The sequence below is a fragment of the Polypterus senegalus genome, chromosome 3 (assembly GCF_016835505.1).
Source record: "Polypterus senegalus isolate Bchr_013 chromosome 3, ASM1683550v1, whole genome shotgun sequence".
NCBI classification, from domain to species: Eukaryota; Metazoa; Chordata; class Cladistia; order Polypteriformes; family Polypteridae; genus Polypterus; species Polypterus senegalus.
This window is the reverse complement of record NC_053156.1, coordinates 202,591,521-202,615,673: the sequence shown is the minus strand read 5'-3', so window position 1 is coordinate 202,615,673 and position 24,153 is coordinate 202,591,521. Positions and strand designations below refer to the sequence as shown.

The window sequence follows — 24,153 nt, the reverse complement described above, 5'->3', positions numbered from 1 at the left end:
GAAAGCACTATTATATCAATGCATGGTTAATTTCAAAAAGAAAATGTACAATTAGACATTAACAGAAAGGATAACAAAACTGAAAAATGAGGATCAATTCTAATCTACCAATTCAAAGCAAAGAAACAAAAACTTTATTCACTTTATAAAAATGTTATTTCAGATGAACCTACCCAAAAACCTGACCTCCATGTTTAATTTCAACAAGATTACAAGTACTCATATGACAGACACCTAAAATATTTACAAAGTGGTGAATATAAAGTAAAAAAAACAACATCCTCAAAGATTTTACTTCAGTGCCAAAGTCTCATGACTAGGATTTGTTGCTTACTGTCACTCATTTGCAAACAAACTTGCTCAACTACTATGGAGGTGTTAAGAACAACTAATAAGACATTTCAAAATGCTTTACTGATATCCTTCCAGGTTCAAAACTATTACTTTATCCAATTTTACATTCTCTAAAATTCTCTCAGAAATATAGTCAAAATCATCAATATTAGTTTGCAGCCTTCTTGGACCTCCTTCTTCTTGTTCAGCAAATGTGTAAAAAGAACGATTTACAGATGTTTTTCTTTTAAGCCATTGTTTGTTTTTAATGAGCCGACATTCAAAATAAATCTTATTTTCTATAACCAAACAAAATATGAAATATTTTATATACAGACACTATATATATTGTACATTTGCATACAAATATTTAAAATTTTCATGTTTTTGTAAAGGCTTCTCTAATAACCAATAACCACTTAAAAAAGATTAATTAAGGTAGGGCTAACAGACTCTGTCAATAGGATCTTGCAACTTTGCACATCTGCTTATGCATGTTTTTGCTGCTACCTACAAGGCAAAACTGAACCAATAATGCACATATGGTTTCGTAAGCTCTATAAGTTATACAAGCATGCTGCACTATTGGCTTACAGTTATGATGTCAGAAATATATGTTTTAGCAGGTGATTTTGGAAACATGATTTTAGTTTTATGGACCTTGGAAAATACAAAGGGCTTTTTAAGTTCAGTAAAAGAGATGATTCATTTGAGAGGAAGCAGAGAGGAAAAAGCTGATCAGAAGACATGAGGAGGTGGGGGAGTCGATCCAAAAATCCAGTGAATGACTTTTGACAGTCAAAGCAATGTAAGAAATGGGCCAGATGGAAAAGATTTAACATCTAGCAGGGCCAGGTTGTATTGGCGTTTATTGCTGCAATTTTCTGGGACTATATATTTGATCAATAATACATTAATAAATGTGTGTAACTTTTCTCCTGCCTTTTATTTTGCTTATTCTAATTGTCTGGGGATGCAGGAAAGGGAAAATGCTGAACTACAGTACCTGACAGTGTGGTAAGAGTATAGGATTTGAGGCATTCTGTTAAGATCTACATAACAAAGAGTATAAAGAGGTGAAATAGGGTCACTGAGAATCTCATTTCATCCCCTACTCAAGAAAAATAATCTTGACCCCTCTGCTTTTGAAAATTTTAGACCCATCTCTAACCTGTCCTTCTTAAGTAAAATTCTAGAGAAGGCAGTCATTCATTATGCAGTTAAATGACCACCTCAATAAACATGCTATTCGTGATAAATTTCAGTCAGGTTTTATAGCACAGAAACTGCAATCATTATAGTAGTAAATGACTTGCAGGTAAATGCAGACAGAGGCCATTTATCTGTTCTCATCCTCCTAGATCTGAGTGCCACATTTGACACCACTGATCACAATATTCTTAGAAATCACCTTACTCAATGGGTGGGCCTGTCTGGCAGGGTCCTTAATTGGTTTGAATCCTACCTGGCAGGTAGAAAATTCTTTGTTAGTTGTGGTAATTATAACTCAAAGACGCATGATATTCTATACGGTGTTCCACAAGGCTCTATCCTGGGTCCGCTGCTCTTCTCAATCTATATGGTTCCGTTAGGTCAGATTATCTCAGGGCACAACGTGAGCTACCACAGTTATGCTGATGACACACAGCTGTACTTCTCAATAGCACCTGATGACACCAACTCTCTTGATTCACTAACACAATGTCTTACTTGTATTTGTGAATGGATGAATAGTAATTTTCTCAAGCTAAATAAAGAGAAAACTGAAATTTTAGTGATTGGCAATAATGGATTCAATGAGGTTATCAGAAATAAACTTGATACATTAGGATAAAAAGTCAAGACGGAAGTAAAAAACTTAGAGGTAACTGTTTACTGTAACCTGAATTTTAAATTGCATATTCATCAGACCACTAGGACAGCATTTTTTCACTTAAGAAAAATAGCAAAAGTTAGACCTCTTATATCATTGAAAGATGCTGAGAAATTAATTCACACTTTGTTTTCAGTCGACTAGATTACTGTAATGCACTCCTCTCAGGACTACCCAAAAAAGACATAAATCGTTTGCAACAAGTGCAGAATGCAGCTGCTAGAATCCTAACTAGGAAAAGAAAATCCAAACACATTTCTGCAGTTTTGATGTCACTACACTGGTTACCTGTGTCATTCAGAATTGACTTTAAAATTCTGCTTATGGTTTATAAAGCCTTAAATAATCTCGCTCCATCTTATATATCGGAATGTCTGATACCCTATATCCCAAATCGTAACCTTAGATCCTCAAATGAGTGTCTCCTTAGAATTCCAAAAGCAAAACTTAAAAGAAGTGGTGAGGCGGCCTTCTGCTGTTATGCACCTAAAATCTGGAATAGCCTGCCAATAGGAATAGGAAGGCCAATACAGTGGAGCACTTTAAAACACTGCTGAAAACAAATTACTTTAACATGGCCTTTTCATAACCTCAGTTTAATTTAATTCTGATACTCTGTATGATCAATTCATCATAATAATTATTCACGGTGGCTGTAAACTCCGTACTAACCCCTACTCTCTCTTCTGTTTCTTTTTCCGGTTTCTTTGTGGTGGCGGCCTGCGCCACCACCACCTACTCAAAGCATCATGATGCTCCAACATTGATGGACTAAAAGCTAGAAGTCTACATGACCATCATCATCAAGTCCTTCCATGAGAACCCAAAATACAAAGATGACTGTTTCATTTATGTGAGTTAGAATGCCCAGAGGAGACTGGGCGGTCTCGTGGTCTGGAATCCCTGCAGATTTTGTTTTTTTCTCCAGCCGTCTGGAGTTTTTTTTTCTGTCCTCCCTGGCCATCGGACCTTACTCTTATTCTATGTTAATTAATGTTGACTTATTTTATTTTCTTACTATGTCTTTTATTTTTCTATTCTTCATTATGTAAAGCACTTTGAGCTACATTTTTGTATGAAAATGTGCTATATAAATAAATGTTGTTGTCGTTGTTGTTTAGTCGGTCCTTGACAGTTTTCGGCTGGCGGGGATGATGGCTATCCCAAAAAAGTGCAAGCTGTGTATGTTGGAAACCCATTACCTGGGATATTCCATGAGGAAGGGTTTGCTCAAGCCCCAAATGGACAAGGTGGGGGAGATACTTGCGTATCCACATCCCGAAACACAGTGTCAGGTTCATTCCTTCCTCTGGCTCACAGGGTACTACAGGCAGTTCATTCCCGGGCAGAAGCCTGGCTTGGAGAGTCACTTTGCCCACCCGGTTGGGGGGGATGTGAGGTTTTTGAACTCTTTTGGGTCCAACCCCTAACCCAACCCGGATGACACGCCGAAGCACAATTGCCGCGTCTTTGAAGGAATGCTTGTCCGTCAGCAAGGCAACAGCAGGCAACTGTGGGAACAACTACGAGCGCCGATCATGGTTGCACTATAAGTGCCTGTCACTGTTGGGTGATGCAAGGAACATTATAAATGTAGGGAACAGTATAACTTGGTCACCGACTTAACCCCGACCCAACCTGTTTTGTGTGTCTGTGTATAGGAAAAGTGGTAGATCCTACTGCAATAAATAACCGTGCTGTTCCTGTTTCAAGTTGAATAAAGCTGATTTTGCTAAAATACTTAGACTTAGCCTCATTTTTAGAATGCAAGGCTGCAACTCAAGTGTCACAATTGTTATCGACAAAGTCCCAGAAAATATCGAGATACGAGTTTTTGTCAATATCACACACCCCTAGCATGTATAATGTGTGGCAAACAAAATCTGATTTGCTTTGATTCGAAAAACAGAGATCTTGCCTTATAGTCTTCATATTTATCCTCTCCAAGAATATCAAATAACATAACACATAATTATAGCATCTGCGCATTACATACATGATTTTATTTAACATGTTTTTGTATTTATTATTTGTTTCAAAGAAGAAGAAATGTTGTATAGGCTTGGTTGTTGAAATTATTAATTCATTTGAATTTCAGAAACATAATTGTAGCTATAAGAGCTACAAAAACAACACTTTTAAAACGATATAGAGGGATATCTTTGTGTGTTCAGTATAAAATTAATATTCTTAAGAGAATATAACAATTTCTATTCCAGCCAATAGCCATTGAAATATAAATTTTCCACATTATCACTTCTTTTGAAGTATGTGAAATAATGTCTTATCTAGTATGAACTGTATTACGTAATTTTTTTTTTTTTTAAAAACATTACTTAATATTTTTAAAGCATTACACCTATTCGCAACATGTATCTGAAAAGAACTGTGTGTAATAGCTTATTTAAACATACAATTATTATGACTGCAGCAAAACCAGCTAGAAAGGAAATAAATGACCAAATTAAAAAGAGACCTTTTTAAAGCATATCTGCAAACAGGCAAGCACATATTTTAATGTTTACACTTATAAGATACTGATAGGTTGTTATACTGAATTTAAAACTTTTAACTTAATTGAAAATTATTACAGGAATTTATGGTTGATTTAATTCCTTTCTAGGCCAGCATCTATTCTTTATAAATTCACATAGTTTAAGCAGTTTCCAAGTAGAGAGTTCCTGGAATGACAAAAATGCTTACTCACATTACGTGTCCACGATAACCTGTCTGTGTTGTAGCCCATCAAAGTCATTAGACAAGTAACAAACAAATTCCACTCAGACTGAGAGCTTGGGCCTCCAGGTGCATTATAGATATTGTACCATTTAATAAGTATTTTCATTGCAACATCTTTGGGAAGAATGTACTTGATTGCAAGCAAACATTTTTTTACTGTAAAAATGGAAACAGAAAACAAAATTTAGCATATCACAAAGTAAAGAACTCCTACAATAAATTATTGAAGAAAGGTTGCACAAAAATCTAGGAATTATCAGACATCTAAGCACATATGCCACCTTTTTTTTTTGTATTAACAAGAAACTTGTAAACCTTAAGGCACTACTTCCAACTTACTAAACAACTCAATTAATTACATAAAATACGGGTTGATTTACTAAACAATTTGGTTAATTCAAATCTCTTTTATACAGGGGTGTAAAATAAACAAGTTCAACTACTTTGTTACACAAGTACATTTTTTGTACTTGAGTAAATTTCATTTAGGGTTACTGTTACTTTTAGACCACTACATTTTCAGGTCCAATAACATACTTTTTGCTTCACTGCATTTTCCAGGAAGTTCTCATTACACCAACCAAACTATTATAAATTCATAGAAGACACCTGTCAGGTGTGTTTTCAACTTAGGTTAATTTTTAGCGTTGCTCAGGCACAGCCAACAAAATGTTGTATATCATTCGAAGGTAAAAGCACCATAGCACACCTTACACTGCTAATTTGGTAGGTTGAATGATTCTCGCTCACTGTTAAGACATGGAAACTTAAAATGCACTTTCCCCAAAGTTGTATTTGAAAACCGCACCAAAAAGTAATTTCTAATTGTATTTGCCTCCAAATTTAAAGAAGCACGTTGAAGTGTTTTTTTCCTTCATTTTTAAGCTATCATATATGAAATCACTGAAGTCCTAAAAAGCAGTTTTTTAATCTTGTGAAAATGTTTTATGTTAATGTTACTTCATATTAAGTAATATCTTTGAGACCTCAGCTTACATTTGGCTTGAACAATATCCATATACTGTACACACAAAATATTGAGATGGATTCTTACAAGCTCAATTACTAAAACTCTTCAGAATGACTTTATTTTCTCTAAGCAATCCTTTTATTTGTCATTTATGCAGTTAAGGACAAAGTATTTAAACTTAATAAAATTTACCCATGTCCAGAGCATTCTTCAGTAGAACACTGACTATCAGATTTGGCATTTTGTTATGTTGTATTAAAGTTGATATATTGTAGTGCAACATTAATGCAAATTGGTTTAATGCTTAGCTAAGTGTGGGTAGATGGGTAGATAGATAGATAGATAGATAGATAGATAGATAGATAGATAGATAGATAGATAGATAGATAGATAGATAGATAAATGTTATTATGCAGAATTAAAACTGTCTATAAAATACCTGCTTGTGCGCTCATGAACTATAGAATTAACCATAATTAAACTCAAGGCATAATATTAATTCACCAGGTGTATAGTACTGGTACAACCAACTGTACTTCTATGTAATGTAATTGCCCTTTTAAACTGCATCATTACTTTACTGAAGTATAATTAACACAATCTGTGTTGATTTTCACTCTTTTATATTTATATTGTGTATATATTCAAATGAGAAGGTTGTGAGCTGTTCACTTTATTCATATTTTTGTATTTTATTTCATGGAATAGAAGTGCCTCATCTATATACTTGCAGATATCCCAATAGCCACAGTGTAAGTTATAACCAAACTCACAAGCACCAAACTTCAGGTTATTAACTGTAACACTGACTGCAATCATGTACTGATGAAAAACATGATTGCATTTGCATGATCCATTATTCTGTAGTGCATACAGTATCTGTAACAAAAATTATGTTTGAGGGTTGTTTAAAAATAAAATAAAGGCACAGTGGAACCTTTAATTCATTCCAAAACTCTGGTTGCAATCCAATATGGTCGTGACCCGAAGTAATTTCCCCAATAGGATTGTATGTAAATACAATTAATCCTTTCCGGACCGTATGTAAATATATATTTTTTAAGGATTTTTAAGCACAAAATAGTTAATTATACCATAGAATGCACAGTGTAATAGTAAACTAAATGTAAAAACATTGAATAACACTGAGAAAAACTTGAACAGTGAAAAGTAACATTGCAGGAGTTCACGCTATAGCCTTACGAACCGACCGCTGTAAACACTTTTTTAATGAGTTTTAAGCAAAGAGGGAAAAAAAAATGAACATTTGGAAAATCCGTAATTTATACAAAAACTAACCATAAACAACCAAGAAAACTAACCTTGCATGAGTCAAGTTCTGGCATGAAGGAAGTGAGGAGGAACTGGGTGGAGAGGAGATTACAGTTTTGAGGTAAAGTCCCTCTGCGCGATGCACGTCTGACCGAGAACAATGTACTGTGGAGAGACTGAACATGTGTGTATATCACTGGCGCATACAAACCGGAAGGGAAACGAAATAGAGCACAAAGAGTTCACAGCGAATGCACAGGGAGAGACTGAACACGTGTAGAACCGAACAGGAAGGGAAACTGGCTCTTCGTCACCCGAATGTGTGGTTGTGAACAGATGCAAAAGTTTGACGAACTTTTTGGTCATAACCTGATTTGTACATGTTCTGAGATGTTCGTGACCCGAGGTTCCATTGTACTGTGTTCTCATGACAAAGCCTTGAACCATCTAATTATTATAAAATGTACCTTTACTTTTGGTAATTTAGCATTTATGAAAGTGAATACTTTTTAAATGATACTCAAGCATTTTTTAACAATTTGATAAAGTACTTAAACTTTTACTCAAGTGTGATTTTCTGCTTTGATATGAAATGAACAATGCTTACACATAATGCTTTAAATAGGAACTTTTTTCTTTTACGACGTGCTTCAGCAAAACACCACATTTTTAAGTATTCTCAATATGCTTGCCACCAGTTAATGCTATTACTTTTACAAAATTATTTTCATAACCAACTATGGTTTACAACAAGATTTTCTTTATTCATTAGAAAAATAAATTCCAATATACAGTATTATAACGCAGCTATTTTGTTAAAACTGTAGTGCTACACATATTCTGAGTCTAGATTTACTTTACCTTCAATTTATGTATACACATTGTATTATGATACACTTCTATATGAAATCTGAAAATTATTTCAGCTTCCAAACTAAATTATTACTCTATACTACCAAAACACAAATGAATAAACTCTCGTTATTAATCATTATTTCCATTTCATTATTAATAAAAGCAAAAACAAACATTGCCTCTAGTTTGCCTTTTCCCAAAATTTATTTAGAAGCCAATCTAGGAATAAAATAACATTACTGAACCTGATTGATTTAATGTCAGGGTGCGAAGTGCCAGAAGCTATTCTGGCAGCACTAGGTAGCAAGGTTATAGTTAATGAAAACTAAAATCCAAACTGAAACTTATTAAAAAAAAAAACATTTTCGTAAACATAAATAAAATAATTAACAAAACTGAAATGAAAAACTAAAACTAAACCAAACTATTAAAGTAGCTGGAAAGACTAATGGAAATAAAATAATTCACTAAAAATAATTTTAGTTTTCGTTTTAGAATAAATATTCTTGCCTTTATTCTTTAACCCTTGTAACTTTAAACTCTAAAACATAAAGTTATCCACCACGAGTCGCTCGCATATATTCATCCAGTGAACGGTGACGGAGGGTGGGTGTTCACACAGCATTTGCATTTGTTTTTCTTTGTTTCCTTCAATACAGCTAGGTGGGGTCTACAAACTGATTCAAGCCTAAGCCTCCATGATTTTATGATCACACCTGAGAGGACACAGTAGAATCTATTTTCTGATTTTCTGATCTTTTTAGGCATGCAGGTGGGAAAATTCTGTCTATAAATTGTATGTGCCTGAGACAGAATCAGAGATCAATTTGGCTGGTAGAAAATAAAGCCCAGTATGGGAGATTTTTGAATGCAATATCGAAGGCATTAATCATAAGCATATTGTCTTGGAGCAGGATATGTTGTGTGCTGTGGGCATCTAGAGTAAAAACCCTCAAACCTTAAAATTCATCTAAATGTCATTACAAATTTTCCCATTCTATGCAAGAAAAGGAAAAGGTGACACGTGTCAACAGTCAGCATATATTTGTTTAGCACAAATGACATAGAAAATATTTTAAAAATTAGAAAATTGTACACAAATGTTCACATTCAGTAAATGCTTTTGATTATGCTTCTTTTCATATCAGACAAAACAAAACCAGATAGTAAACCAATTTAGTGTCTGTAGTAAGTTTCCCTAACATTAATCTCCTATTATATCCAAACCTGTTAAGTGAATCAATTCTGTCTGATTATGACACAAAACTATACTCCATAGTAACTCTAACTGTACCATAATTACTAAAACTAATAGATATAAAATAAAATAAAAAATGTCTTTTTGAAATAAAAACTAAATTAAAAATAAAAATATGTGATGAAGGAAAACTAAAACTAAACTGAATTTCCACGTAAGGTCAGAAATAATCTAGAAATAAAAACTAATATAAAAAGGCAAAACTATAATAACCTTGATAGGTTATAAGTTATGGGGGTGGCTGCCTCAGATCTCCTGTGTTTTACTCTTGAACCACACACTTTCTGTGTCTACAACTTCTTCTAGTGTCTTGTAAATGTTTCTCCTGGTATTTTAATCTTACTAACACATTTCTAAAATGTGCAGTTTAGGTTGATTGCGGACTCTACATTGGCCAGTATAAGTGAGATATCAGATTAAAAGGGTTACTTGTAAAATTGTGCCTTGTACTGCCAGGATAGTCACCGGTCTCCTGTCTATCTGAAGTGGATAAGTGGGTGAATGGAAGGAGAGGTGAAGGATGACGCAGATTAGTATTAAAAATAACTTTTTTGACACTTCTATATTAAACTCTACAGACAATAAAACTTTTATATTAATCATAATTAAGAATGCTAATGCTTCCTAACCTACAAGGTTAGAACTATTTTTTCCATTTTCACTGTAAGGTAGAAGCACAAAATTACAACTCTCTGAAACAAAAAAAATCTACAAAGCTGCTAATATACAGGTAGTCCCCAGGTTACGGACATCCGACCTACGACTTACAAACGGGGCCGCAGCTGCAAAGCATGCGCCTCAGTAACTGCCGCTCTGTCATCTGAGGCTTGGGGATGCTGCAAGCGGTGGCTGGATGGAGTGTGGAGGCAGGGGATTTCGATGCTGGTGCAATGTTTTGTCCCTCGAGAGGTTTCCGGCGGCAAGCGGTTTCACTGCCTGCCCACCACACACGGCTGCCCCGTTCGTTCTCAGTGGGCGGCTGGTAATGCTACAAGCGGTGACCCAGATGTGGCTAAACAGAGACCATTGAGGGTGAACGGAGCGTCAGGGGGTAGCACTGTAGTGTTCCTTGGATGGCTGCATGTTGAATGAAGGCGGTGGTGGGCGATTCACTACCCGCCTTTGGCCACACTGTGTTCATTCTCAGTACTGTATTGGAGGTGACTGTGAGGTGGGTTGGTGATGAACCGCCCCTCGCTGCCCCCATTCATTCTAAATAGCAATTGTTAAGTCGTCTCTTGTCAGTACATCAGACGGGTGCCTTCCTGCTGTGATAGCGTGTACAGTGCTGTGCAGAAGAGCTCATCTTAATCTTTTGTCTTCAACCTTCAAGAATGTCTCTGAAACACAAATCTGATGCAAGTGCTGGTGATACAGTAAAGAAGAGAAAAACCATCACTATTGAAAATAAAGCAGAAATAATAAAAAGGTCAGAGAGGGCGAAACTCCATCATTCATTGGCAGAGCACTTGGTTACAGTCAGTCAACAATAGCATTTATTAAAATAATGTACCTGTTCCGACTTACATGCAAATTCAACTTAAGTACAAACTTACAGTCCCTATCTCGTACGTAACCCGGGGACTGCCTGTACTCTTTTACTAGGTATCTTCCTTGCAAAACGCTGATATAGTAGGAAAACTTTTCTCTGCAATTAAAGCAACCTATGTTGATATTTACATAAATTACAACTGTGAATATGTGCATATAAGGGGCATATGGCAAAACAGATAAAATTCTGCATGAAAGAAATGCATTTCAATGTTTTAATTAATATAATTTTACACTTTATAAAATATTAAAAAGGTCAAAAGCAAAAAAACTAATTTTAAAAAAAAAGTTGCATTTAAAACAGCTTATTAGTCCACTCACCAAGCTCTGAAGATGCTATGTCAGGAATACTTATTCTAAGCATTGCACCAGTAGTCATTTCCTAAAAGAAATTAAAAAAATGGTTTTGTTTTCACCCAAAAGTACTTTCCTGTCCTTTAAAAAAGTTTGTTTTTACAAGTGGAGTTTTTGTATTCCAATTAAAAATAACAGGACAGTATATTAATTCTGATGAAAACTGTAAAATACCATTAAGTTTTTTCACAAAGTGATTTTATATTACACATACTGTGACGGTCAATTCAGAAGTTCTCTTTCTTTTAATTTTTTTGCTTTTTAGTCATTCTGTTGTGTGTTCAGACCACAGAGTCTTTGTACTATATATGTTTATTTCTTTTCCTATCTATTTATGTATTTCTTTAATTAAAAAGCTTCTGTAAAAATTCAAACTTCTCCCTGGGAACAAATATAGTTCTGTTACATGTCAAAACAAGTGAGTCATGTTTTCGCTGCATATGGCTTTCCATTTCAGAAACATTAAAAACAAGTCACATACTAATTAAATAACATTAAAATTGTATACAGGTAAACTCCCTGTTGAATAAATGAAATGACCTGCATGTGATACAAATATACTAAGGCATGTTTTTTATTCAACTAATCTAAACTTTATTTAAAAAAAAAATTACTCATTTATCATGATTTTAATCATTTGTAAAAACAACATAATTTCTGTTATTGACAAAAATCGTAAAATGCAGTTTTTCTCACACCTCACTTTAACAAAATTAAAAATGGAAATCACAATTTTAGAATTAATATATACAGTGGTACCTTGGTATACGTCCTTAATCCGTTCCAGATCCTTGGACTTATACCAAACTAATTTTTCCCATAAGAAATAATGGGAAAATGATTAATTCGTTCCCATGAAAACAAAATCCTATTGTTATTGGCATATTATACATTGATGGGGTTGTATAAAATAATTTAAACACTGCTTAATACTAAAATACATAAATACAAAAGCAATTAGATGAAATAAATGAAAAGTACTTGTCCGATAACAATGAGTTTAATTTTACTGCACAACAATGGAGAGCTTTACAACTCTTCCAAAGGAGCCTCTTCAGGCGATTGTGAAGCACTGCCGTTGTTCTTCTTCTGGCAGTCTTCAATGCAAATCCCTAAAGCAGATTCCATCCAGACTACTGCCTTATTACATCCACTTACAACTCGTTTTGCACCCTGGTTAAAAGGACACTGCAGCCGTAGATCTTATATTCCTTTCCTACTTTTTAAATAAAAAGAATCGTAGCCTTCAACAAATCCAAAACGTTTACCTTTTCGGCAATAATTAACATCTTCCGTTTGCACTTGGGCACGGCCCCTGAAGCAGTAGCAGATCATTTTGGAGCCATAATGAAGGGCTTGACTATGCACAAGATAAACACAAAAGAGCACAAAAGTTAACTCTTTACACAGCGAAACACGTTGATGCTGAATGAGCGAGACGAGACTTCCTGGTTAACACTGCATTCAGCATGCAGGAACTTAACTGCGTGCTCTGATTGGTTAGCTTCTCAGTCAGGAGAACTTAACTGCGTGCTCTGATTGGTTAGCTTCTCAGTCATCCGCCAATAGCGTCCCTTGTATGAAATCAACTGGGCAAACCAACTGAGGAAGCATGTACAGGAAGTAAAAAGACACATTGTCCACAGAACCCGCGAAGCAGCGAAAAATCCGCGTTATATATTTAGTTATGCTTTCGTATAAAATCCAGGATAGAGTGAAACTGCGAAAGTCGAAGCGTGATATAGAGAGGGATTACTGTACAGGTTAAAACTTGGCCCTTTTTTTTTTTTAAAGGCGCGCGCCCGGTATACCACGTGTTGTTCTAGCACACAAGTCGTATTCCAAACAAAGGTCATATACCAAGCAAAATATTTTGCCTCTAAACAGGACGTATACCAAGTTGGACTTATTCCAAAGCAGACGTATACCGAGGTACCACTGTACTTAAAATCTGAATTTAAAAACAAAATGCTTTAAAATTTAAAAAGGAGTAGTTAAAGACAAGCCCCACTTTGAGATTAATTTTAAGCATTATTCAAGAACATATCCCGGTTACGTTTTTTAAAATCAAACTTTTTAGTAATGAAAAGCAAACAAGAAAATATTAATTTCTAACAGGTTAAACACTTAGAGCAATAGCAGGAATTTCTTGTGTTTTTTAATACAACTACAGTATATGTGCTATGGTATATTTATAGCTCTTGTATATATAAACTGTATTATTAATTTTCTTAAAACAAGTGTGTTAATTTGTTAAGTTATATTAATTCTGATGTGTGGAACACTAGGTCACAGAGAAATACAAGGAATAGTGAAGTGTGCACTTTTTCCCTGTAATATTCACTATATAATACAAATAAACTCATACTATATGACTTATCAAATGCTCATTCACTATTTCTGTCCTTTACAAACATCTGTTTATCTCTATATATATTGCTATTATCATCATTTTATTTTGATGACACCTTAACAATTTAATTTTAAACCAAGTTTGGGAATTCACATCAAACCACAGGTATTCTATAGACAATATTTTCTTTGTATGATTACATGATGATTCCAGAAAAGAGGACGCAGAAACATTTGAGCAGTACCATAACCCTTTAAATAAGCCTAGTGTTTCTTAAAGGTTGTTAATAATTAATATTTCTTCACAGTGTTTCACTACAATATTAATGACTAGCAAAATACCCGCGCTTCGCAGCGCAGAAGTAGTGTGTTAAAGAAGTAATGAAAAGGAAACATTTTGAAAATAACGTAACATGATTGTCAATGTAATTGTTTTGTCACTGTTGTGAGTGATGAGTGTTGCTGTCATCAAGGATTTGATTATCATTATTTCTTTCAATCAGGTTCGTATTTGTAGGATGTGTTGTGTTCAAGTTATATTCCGTGTTTGTCAATCGTTGTAAAGATAACAGGTTTCATTCATCGATTCATTTCTTACTGCATCAATAAACAGCTCGTCTTCCTCTTTATCTGAGACATGACACACTGCATGCACTGTTTTTTTTTTTACACTGTCTTCCTTTAGCGGAACATTGACTTTTTTCACCGTGTGCTTTGTTTCCGCAGTAGCTGCACTTATGAATATGCATGTATGTGTCAGACACTTCATATTTTTTTGCTGCCTTCTCAATTGTGTAATTCGGTTTTTGTTCAGCACTCTTTGCAACTGTTGCTTTTGTCTGTGCACTGCGTCCAGTTCACGTGAGCGCTTCGGTGTACATGCATCGAAGGTTCCCAGCTGTGCTGGTGCCATCTCGTGCGATGTCCACGGCTGTATTTAATGTTAGCTAAGACCCGGCAATTAAAAGTTTATCTCGCAGTTTCGCTGAGTTTGCGCCAAACACCACCCTGACCATCTCATCTTCGTCTGCATAAGCACAGTCCTTCACCCGTGAATATTTAGCGGCAGTGTTTCTATTGGATTGCCGCTGACGGACGTAACTCCGCCTCCCACGGCCATCGAGCAGAAGTCTATTATAGTATATGGACGAAAAAATAAGTTCCAGTTATGACCATTACGCGTTGAATTTTGAAATGAAACCTGCCCAACTTTTGTAAGTAAGCTGTAAGGAATGAGCCTGCCAAATTTCAGCCTTCTACCTACACGAGAAGTCGGAGAATTAGTGATGAGTGAGTGAGTGAGTGAGTGAGTCAGTGAGGGCTTTGCCTTTTATTAGTATAGACTAGCAAAATGCCCGGGCTTCGCAGCGGAGAATGAAAAATGAAAAAGAAAAGGAAACATTTTGAAAATAACGTAACATGATTGTCAATGTAATTGTTTTGTCACTGTTGTGAGTGATGAGTGTTGCTGTCATATATATATATATATATATATATATATATACACACACACATAAACATATATATACATATCTATACATATACACATATATATACACACACACATATATACACACAAATACATATATATATATATATATATATATATACACACACACATATATAAACATATATATACATATACATACATATCTACATATATACACACACAGCTATTTCATTATCAGTGCAATACGCTGCTTGTTAAAACGGATAACTCCGCTCTTACGTGCAAGTCTGCGTGGATATTATGAACTATCGTATTTGTTCAAGTTCTATTTAAATTTTAAATAGAAGGAATTTTTATTTAGTCGACAGAAATATCTTTGGTAGGAATGGTAAAAACAGACAGGAATATTATTTGTGAATAAATCAACTCAAACCTTAAACAACTTATAATATTTTGCTCTCCATAAAAATATATCCTGTCTAAATTATACAAGTTAGAAATAAAGTAAACGTTAAAAGAACAAACATTCAAATTTCTTTACTCTTATGTAATTTTATATAAAAATAAACTTAGATTTTAAATATCCCAAAAGATTTTGCTCTCCATAAAAATATATCCTGTCAAAATTATACAAATTCAAATATGAACATGCTGCATAACAAAACCTGGAAATATAAATAAAATGTGTTCCTTTCAGCAATAACAAATCAAATCATTCAGTTGTCTTTGCTCATATGTCATTTTAGAGCTGGACGCCTGGCATCTTTTTGGCAACAAGTTCGTTTATGTTTGGTGTGAGGTTCTGTGTTGTGGAGATTCTCAGGATGGATTGCAGGTGCTCATCAGTGAGGCGACTCCTGTGTGCTGTTTTGTTAGTCTTTATCACTGAGAAGAGCTTCTCACACAGATATGTGCTACCAAACATGCACAAGGTTCGAGCCGCATGTAGGCGGACTTTTTGTTCTTCAAAGTCACCAAAGCGCCGTGCAAACTCAGTGCGCTCAGTTTATCAGCAAAGTGCGTGTTGGGAACACCGTAGTGACGACTTGGTTTAACATTACTTGGCAACAGGGAAAGTGGGGCAAATTGCACTGGTGCATTTGTGTCTCCCATAAAAGCAGCTTCACTTGAAATCACTTTGTGATTGTGCACGGTAAAAGCGTCCGCTGAAGTGTCAGATTCTTATTTAATTCTTCTGCTTTCTGTATCTTCTGCATTGCATTCAGGTTACCCTGATGTTTTGTCTCATAGTGCCGTCTTAGATTAAATTCTGTAATTACAGCCACATTAGCTCCACAAATGAGACACGGGTTCAGTAAACATATACTCAACCTCCCATCGGTTTTAAAGGCTCTATTTTCAGAATCAACTTTTCTCTTCAGCATCGTGTGAGCTAGCCGCAATAACTTGCAGCATCATAAGCTAGACTTGATTACGCGGTAAGTGTTGGCAAGGCAGCTGAAGCGCTGCATTATGGGATCTGTAGTTTATTGTGTTACCAGCGCTTCATATACCGGGCCATTAATAACAATAATACAGTATATAAAATGATCTGCGGGCGGATATAATTACGCCGGGCGGATGTGGCCCTGCCCTTGAGTTTGACACATATGGACTAAATAGAACTTGAAAAGATATATTTTTTAAATGTGATCGCGCAATTCAGATAGAGTTGACGCACTACAGCCTGCATGCCTCAATAAGTCATCCTCCCTCGCTCTTACTTTTTACCGTTCATCTAATGAATACACTGAGTATGGCTTTACCAAAACAATCATTGATGGCGAATAAAGTATCCATTATTGAGTATGTAGATCGGGATATATATATATATATATATATACCGTGTATCAGCGAGAAGTAGTGTGTTAAAAAGCTAGAAAAGAAAAGGGAACATTTTAAAAATAGCGTAACATGACTGTCAATATACAGTATTTGTTTTGTGAGTGTTACTGAGTGTTGCTGTCATCAAGGATTTGATTATCATTATTTCTTTCAATCAGGTTCGTATTTGTAGGATGTGTTGTGTTCAAGTTACATTCCGTGTTTGTCAATCGTTGTAAAGATGACAGGTTTCATTCATCGATTCGTTTCTTACTGCATCAATAAACAGCTCGTCTTCTTCTTTATCTGAGACCTGACACACTGCATGCACGGGTTTTTTACACTGTCTTCCTTTAGCGGGACATTGACTTTTCCACGTGTGCTTTGTTTCCGCAGTAGCTGGATTTATGAATATGCTTGTATGTATCAGGCGCTTCATATTTTTGCTGCCTTTTCAATTGTGTAATTGGTTTTGTTCAGCGCTCTTTGGAACTGTTGCTTTTATCTGTGCACTCGTCAGTTCCGTGAGCGCTCGGTGTACATGCATCGAAGGTTCCCAGCTGTGCAGGTGCCATCTCGTGCTATGTCCATGGCTGTATTTAATGTTACCTTAGTCCTGGCACTTAAAACTTTCTCTCGCAGTTTCGCTGAGTTTGTGTCAAACACCACCCTGACCATCTCATCTTCCTCTGCATAAGCACAGTCCTTAACCCGTGAATATTTAGTGGGAGTTTGCTATTGGATTGCGCTGACGGACGGCCTTATATGGGCAGGCACTAAATTACAAGCGCCAGCGCAGCCTGTCTATGAACTTAATTTAAAGTGTAGGTTTACATCGTGCTTTGTTTCAGTAGCAGAACTCATGAATATGGTTGTATATGTCACTTTCGCTCGCTTCTTATTGTTTAGCTGCCTTCTCAATTATATAATGCATGTTTTCTTCAGCGCTTTTTGGAGGTCTTCCTGGTTTTCTATGTACTGCGTGATTACGTGAAGGCGTGATGATGTCACACGAAACTCCGCCCCCACAGCGTTCAAGCTCATCTCCATTACAGTAAATGGAGATAAACAGCTTCCAGTTATGACCATTACGCGTAGAATTTCGATATAAAACCTGCCCAACTTTTGTAAGGAAGCTGTAAGGAATGAACCTGCCAAATTTCAGCCTTCCACCCACACGGGAAGTTGGAGAATTAGTGATGAGTCAGTGAGTGAGTGAGTGAGTGAGTAAGTGAGTGAGTGAGTGAGGGCTTTGCCTTTTATTAGTATAGATTACAGAAAACCTTCCAGAATATTACACCATTCTATGAGATAGAAAAATTCTAGACTATATTCATCAGTTTTTAGTATAGATGTTAATGCTTTCGATTTTAAAATAACAGATTTATCACGTCATTGATTCCACTTACCGATCAAAGCTTCACATTCACTGTGATTTTTATGAATCATATAAATTTAATATGTAAATCAGCAGAATGAAACACTGCTTAGAGCAGATGTCTCCAACACATCGCTCGCGACCTACCGGTAGTTCGCACCCCCTTTCCAAGTAGCTCATCAAAGGTTTAATGAATCCTACATAAATTTGAAAACTTGGATTAGTCAACTTAGGGGTGGGCGATCTTTCCAAAAAATCATATCACAATCCTTTTAAAACAAAATCACAATCCACAATCTGAATTGCAATCTCTTTTCAATGTGGCATACACTTAGGAGACTATCTGGACTAAAACTCATCAAGACCTAAGCAACACTTTATTTTAAATATCAAACAAAGTTATAATCCAACTGTTCTCTAGTTCGCTATCTAAGTGGAGTTAAGGAACATGCCCCAAAGCTAGCAAGTGAGAGAGGAAGGCCCCTCCCCCGGCCTGTTGCATGGATCTCAGATTCGCGCAAATACAGTCTTATGAAAAAGTTAGGGAACTATTCTCAGCCTGCATAAAAATTTACTCTACTTCCAACAAAAAAGATAACAGTGGTATGTCTTTCATTTCCTAGGAACATCTGAGAATTGGGGTGTTTTCCGATCAAAGATGTTTAGTGAAGCAGTATTTAGTTGTATGAAATTAAATCAAATGTGAAAAACTGGCTGTGCAAAAATTTGGGTACCCTTGTAATTTTGCTGGTTTGAATGCATGTAACTGCTCAATACTGATTACTTGCAACAACAAATTGGTTGGATTAGTTCATTAAGCCTTGAACTTTATAGACGGGTGATTCCAATCATGAGAAAAGGTATTTAAGGTGGTCAACTGCAAGTTGTGCTTCCCATTGACTCTACTCTGAAGAGTGGCAGCATGGGATCCTCAAAGCAACTCTCAAAAGATCAGAAAACAAAGATTGTTCAGTGTCATAATTTAGGGGAAGGCTACAAAAAGCTATCTCAGAGGTTTAAACTGTCAGATTCAACTGTAAGGAACGTAATCAGGAAACGGAAGGCCACAGGCACAGTTGCTGTTAAACCCAGGTCTGTCAGGCCAATAAAACTACAGGAGCGGCATATGCGCAGGATTGTGAGAATGGTTACAGACAACCCACAGATGACCTCCAAAGACCTACAAGAACATCTTGATGCAGATGGTGTATCTGTACATCGTTCTATAAGTCAGTGCAATTTGCACAAAGAACATCTGTATGGCAGGGTGATGAGAAAGAAGCCCTTTCTGCACTCATGCCACAAACAGAGTTGCTTGTTGCATGCAAATGCTCATTTAGACAAGCCAGATTCATTTTGGAACAAAGTGCTTGTGAACTGATGAGACAAAAATTGAGTTATTTGGTCATAACAAAAAGCGCTTTGCATGGCGGAAGAAGAACATCGTCATTTAATTATAATTCAAATTTATTGGAAAAAAGTACCATTCAAAGGCAAAAGCTGTTTTTCAATTGCAAATTTTTTTACCTGTACTATTTCTGGCATTGACTTAGTCCAGATGCACAATGCAAAGCTGCATTATTTTACAGATCTAATGTTGGCATTTAACTTCCACAATCACCCATTTTATAATTTTGAATGTTTACCTTGTTATCTTCATTAGCAAAACACCTTCACAACATTGATTTTTTTTTCACCCCATGTTCCATTGCATATCTAGCAGAGTTTTCCTAAACACATCTTTGGTGCTCCAAAAGTATAATTTTTCATCTGATTCTGTTTCATTTACTCTTGAACCTGAGATGCCTGAATGTTTAATGCTAAAACCTTCTTATTAAAGCAAATGGAAAATAACTGTCTAAAATCTGATTTTCCTTTTATTGCAACACTTTAAAATCCCCACTTTAAGGAGCCCAATATCAGTCAACAAAATGTGTCCCACACATGGTCTCAATCTGACTACTGATTTCGACTCTTAAGGCCTAAAATAATTAACTGCAATTAAAATATTCAGGCCATCTTTATTAAAAAAAAACTGCTTCATCTGTAAAGGACAAAAAAAATTCCTGTGATGTTCCAGTTTTTTTGGGTGAGTCCACAGGTGCCAATTGGCTTTTTATTCTGTATGACATAAAATAAGAGGTAGCCCTCCACTTCCCATTTTACACCTCAAAATAATAAAACAAGTCCATCTTGGACCTGTCTGCCTCTTGCCTGCTGTTATTTTGCTCACGTTTCTCACCCTGTCATGGTCTTACTAACTAACCCTCATCCTTGTCAGGACAGTGAGCCATAAAAGCAGCCACAAGAAGGAGCTTAAATCCATACAAGAGACCACATGTTCATACCATACTTTGCTATTTTGTTATTAAATTTATTTTATTTATTTATTTTTTTTTACTTGCGATGCTTCTGCAAAGCATGAAGCACTTATGACAATTGTGTGTGGGTCCCGTTTGTAGCACTCAGCTTGTGTCCTACACTATGAACATATTGTGACATGTCTGGCTGCTGCAAGAACAGCTGTAAGGAATGGGAAGCTGGACTATGGTGAAAGCACTTTTTGTGAAGGCACAGGACATCCGTAGGAAGAGTTGAGTGAAAAAATGACGGACACTGCTTTAAGACTTGGGCACCCTAGCAGTCAGTACTAGACTGAAAACAAGACAACAGTGCAGCTGCTTGGGATTTAATTAGCTCTTACATTTAAATAATAGATGTCTTTTGACCATAATAATAAAGTATAAAATAAGAATGTATAACCATAAATGTAATGCCCAAACTTGTTAACCTAAGTTCAAATATTTACTTATTTTGAATATTTAGACCTTCATTTATTGCTAATTTGACAGCCATAAAGTTCATGGTCATCGATACTTTGCAAAATGTAAACTGAGGAAAAACAGTGTCACAACATAAAGACAGATGCACCAGTCTTCTGATCATCGCCTTCATTGTGCCAGGTTATATCTTTTGCTCTGTTTTATCAATGAAAACTGTACCAGACACCACTAATTTAAATACTCAACATTTATCCTTCAAGAAATTAATGTAAGAATTTTGTTAAATATACACTCTATTAAAACTTTTTTTCTTCTGTTACAGTGATTTTCCTTCTTAACAGTAACAAAAATGATAAAAATGTGTATAGTTTTAAAATATTGCGCCAGACATCTCTCTGATCAGTATATGCTATTTATCAAATCGTCATGATTTATTTTAATGGTCTACAGCTCCTGGCACAAACCACTGCTTTCAGGGTTTTAACAAGCTCATTTCTATGGTCCTTAAAATTAAAACAAAAAGAAAAAAATTCAGACATGAGCATCAGTAGGCTTGGCGCCCTAGGAACCAAGTTACCCGAACTATTCTATAACATTTCAGTATATTATTTACTGCTCTGATGCTGACCTATCTGATCATAAAATAGCTCATTATGATAGCAATTGATGAGAAGAATTCATAATTAACTACAGAATTATTTGCCATAATTCTCAAAATATTATCAAAAATTAATTTAAGGGTTCCTCTAGAGTGCCTCTTTCTCTTGCACAATTGCAAGAAAACAAATACCTAGAAAGAGAGTTACAGTTAACGGAACCTGATCAAATGCACAAAGACAGAATCAACAGAGTTGTTAAGGCTATTAAAATAATTTTAGATGTCATTTTTTTGGGTTTAGATGCCATTAACATATGTATTATATAACCATCATCAAGTAAGTAACCTTTTCTGTTGAAATACAAACCAAACAAAATTTCCAAATTTATAAAATGGAAACCGATGCCATTCTGTACTTACCAAAGTAACTCTATTATGAACTGAATCTCTTAAAGAATGAATATAAGTTCCTACTGGCTGAAAAGTGCATTCTTCAATTAAGGAGGTCTCATTAAGTCTAGAAGAGCTTCTTAGTTCTGTAACAGGTGATGGCATTACAACCTAAGAATTTACAAAAGAGAAGTTAAACATATAGCTTTTTACTTTGATGTAGCTGCTGCTTTTGTTATAACAACCTTTTAAAAAAGAAGATTATGTTCATCTTTTTTTTTTTTTTTAGCTGAGACCCCCTCATATAGTCATGTAAACAAATGAAGATCTTTAATGATTTTAATGATTATTATAACACATTGTAAATGCTCTGAATAATTTTGGTCTTACTGTTATTATTATATTCAGTTGTTTAAGCTTCTTTGGAAAAGACACATTTAGAGCATAAGACAAGTATATCAATTTCCTTTTGTTTCCTTAATTGCACTGTTTTCACAATTACATGTTTACTATTGTAGCCATAATGATCTACAATGCATTCAATTTGTAAAAATACTGATGTGAATTAATTACAGCTTATGGATTAACAGTGCAATGTTTAGTCTGAATTATTACTATTGTAGTATTCAATTATTGATGTAATTTAATGAAAGTACCTTTAACAGCATGATTTTAAAAATTTTATATTACATTTTAATTCAACTGGAAGCAGCAGACATGTCGTGTCAGACACTGAACGATATTTCCAAGATCATTTCAGATCTCAGTATTCAGATCATTTGGGTTATTTTCCACAATTACAAAATAAGAATGCCTGTTGTGCAACATAAATACAGTATATGGACATCCTATAACATGTAAAATTTCATAAGCAAAAAAATAAATCTCTTACACAAATAAACATTGGAAATGACATTAAATAAAGCTTAAGAGCTCATTCACACTGAGCATTGTAAATTTCTAGTTTGTTTGGCATTTTTGAAGCTTTTTAATAGCATAATGTTAAGTGTTTTTCCAGGTTTCTGAAGCATTTTCAAAGAGGTATTTTGCAGGGAAGAATATGATTGGCAACATTTTCTGTCACTATTTTGTGGGTTGTGAGGTGTTCTAGTGTTAAATTAAGAAGTGATTGACTTATTTCCAGAATGTCACCATCATTGTGAGTGTAGATATTGGGTTCACCTTATTTGGCAGCAAAGAGACTCTAATGGACAATTTTAGGCTCTGTACGAAGAACTCCGGCAGCATTCTGAAAAATTCCAGGATTACGTACAGATGACAGCTGCATTTTTTTTTAAAACACAGCTTTACCATTCATTTCAATGGAACAAGCATTTGGCTGAAACTGCACAAATACTGCTATTGACAAGAGATGTCAAAACAGCGACTGGCTGAAACACTTAGAAGTGAATACTGTCATTGAAACCAATGGTATATAACTTTATTAACAGTTAAGGAGTGTTCTGGTCTAGTGTTAATATGCAAGAAAATGCTTGTGAATGGGCCCCTAAGACTACAAATAATGACATTCTGCTTTATAATTTTGTCAAAGATTAAATTCTCCAAATTACAAGAGAAACTCTAAATGTATAATACAGAGATGATGTATACATGTACAACAGGGTGGCACTTAAAAATGACTTAAAAATTTTTAAGGTCTTAGCCATTTTTTCAGTTGCAAAGCGCTTGCTGTCTGTTTCCATAAAATGTTATGGATTTAATAAAAAAAAAAATATAGAGGTGTCACATCCCACCAGCTTTTGTCATTGTTTCAACTTCAGATGTTGGTTCTACTGTGCTATTTGCAGGTAAAGTATGATACTTTTTAAAACATCCTTTCAAATTTACTTCTTTATCACTATTGCCTGCCATTTTGTTTTTTACTCTTTGTAACAATTACAGTAATTTAGCATCTTTACAGTAATTTGCTTTATGAATGTGATTGGGTGAGTTTTTAATTTGTGAAATATCCCAGAAAGGGAAGAACCAATGAAAAAACACTTAACAAGCTGGCAACTGAACGCTTTGAGACAATTTTTTGATATCTGTTAGGACAACTCAACTACAGAATGTGAGCAGTGAGTCAAACTGCAAAAGTTTAATTGCACAGCCTTACAAAATATCAGGCAACAAAAAATAAAAAAAAAATGATTGTGTAAACAAAGACAGGAGG

General features: G+C 35.1%; 1 protein-coding gene across 2 annotated transcripts in view; it reads right to left on the bottom strand.

Annotated features, from left to right (window-relative positions):
• The window catches only part of anapc1 (anaphase promoting complex subunit 1), a 260,906-nt gene that overhangs the window by 157,178 nt on the left and 79,575 nt on the right, over positions 1 to 24,153 (bottom strand). For both annotated transcript variants that reach the window (XM_039748373.1, XM_039748374.1), the window contains exons 15-17: positions 22,011 to 22,151; positions 11,173 to 11,233; positions 4,914 to 5,101 (exon numbers count right to left, since the gene is read on the bottom strand). In XM_039748373.1, coding sequence (XP_039604307.1) covers positions 4,914 to 5,101; positions 11,173 to 11,233; positions 22,011 to 22,151 — 390 coding nt within the window. The remainder of the gene's footprint in view (positions 1 to 4,913; positions 5,102 to 11,172; positions 11,234 to 22,010; positions 22,152 to 24,153) is intronic.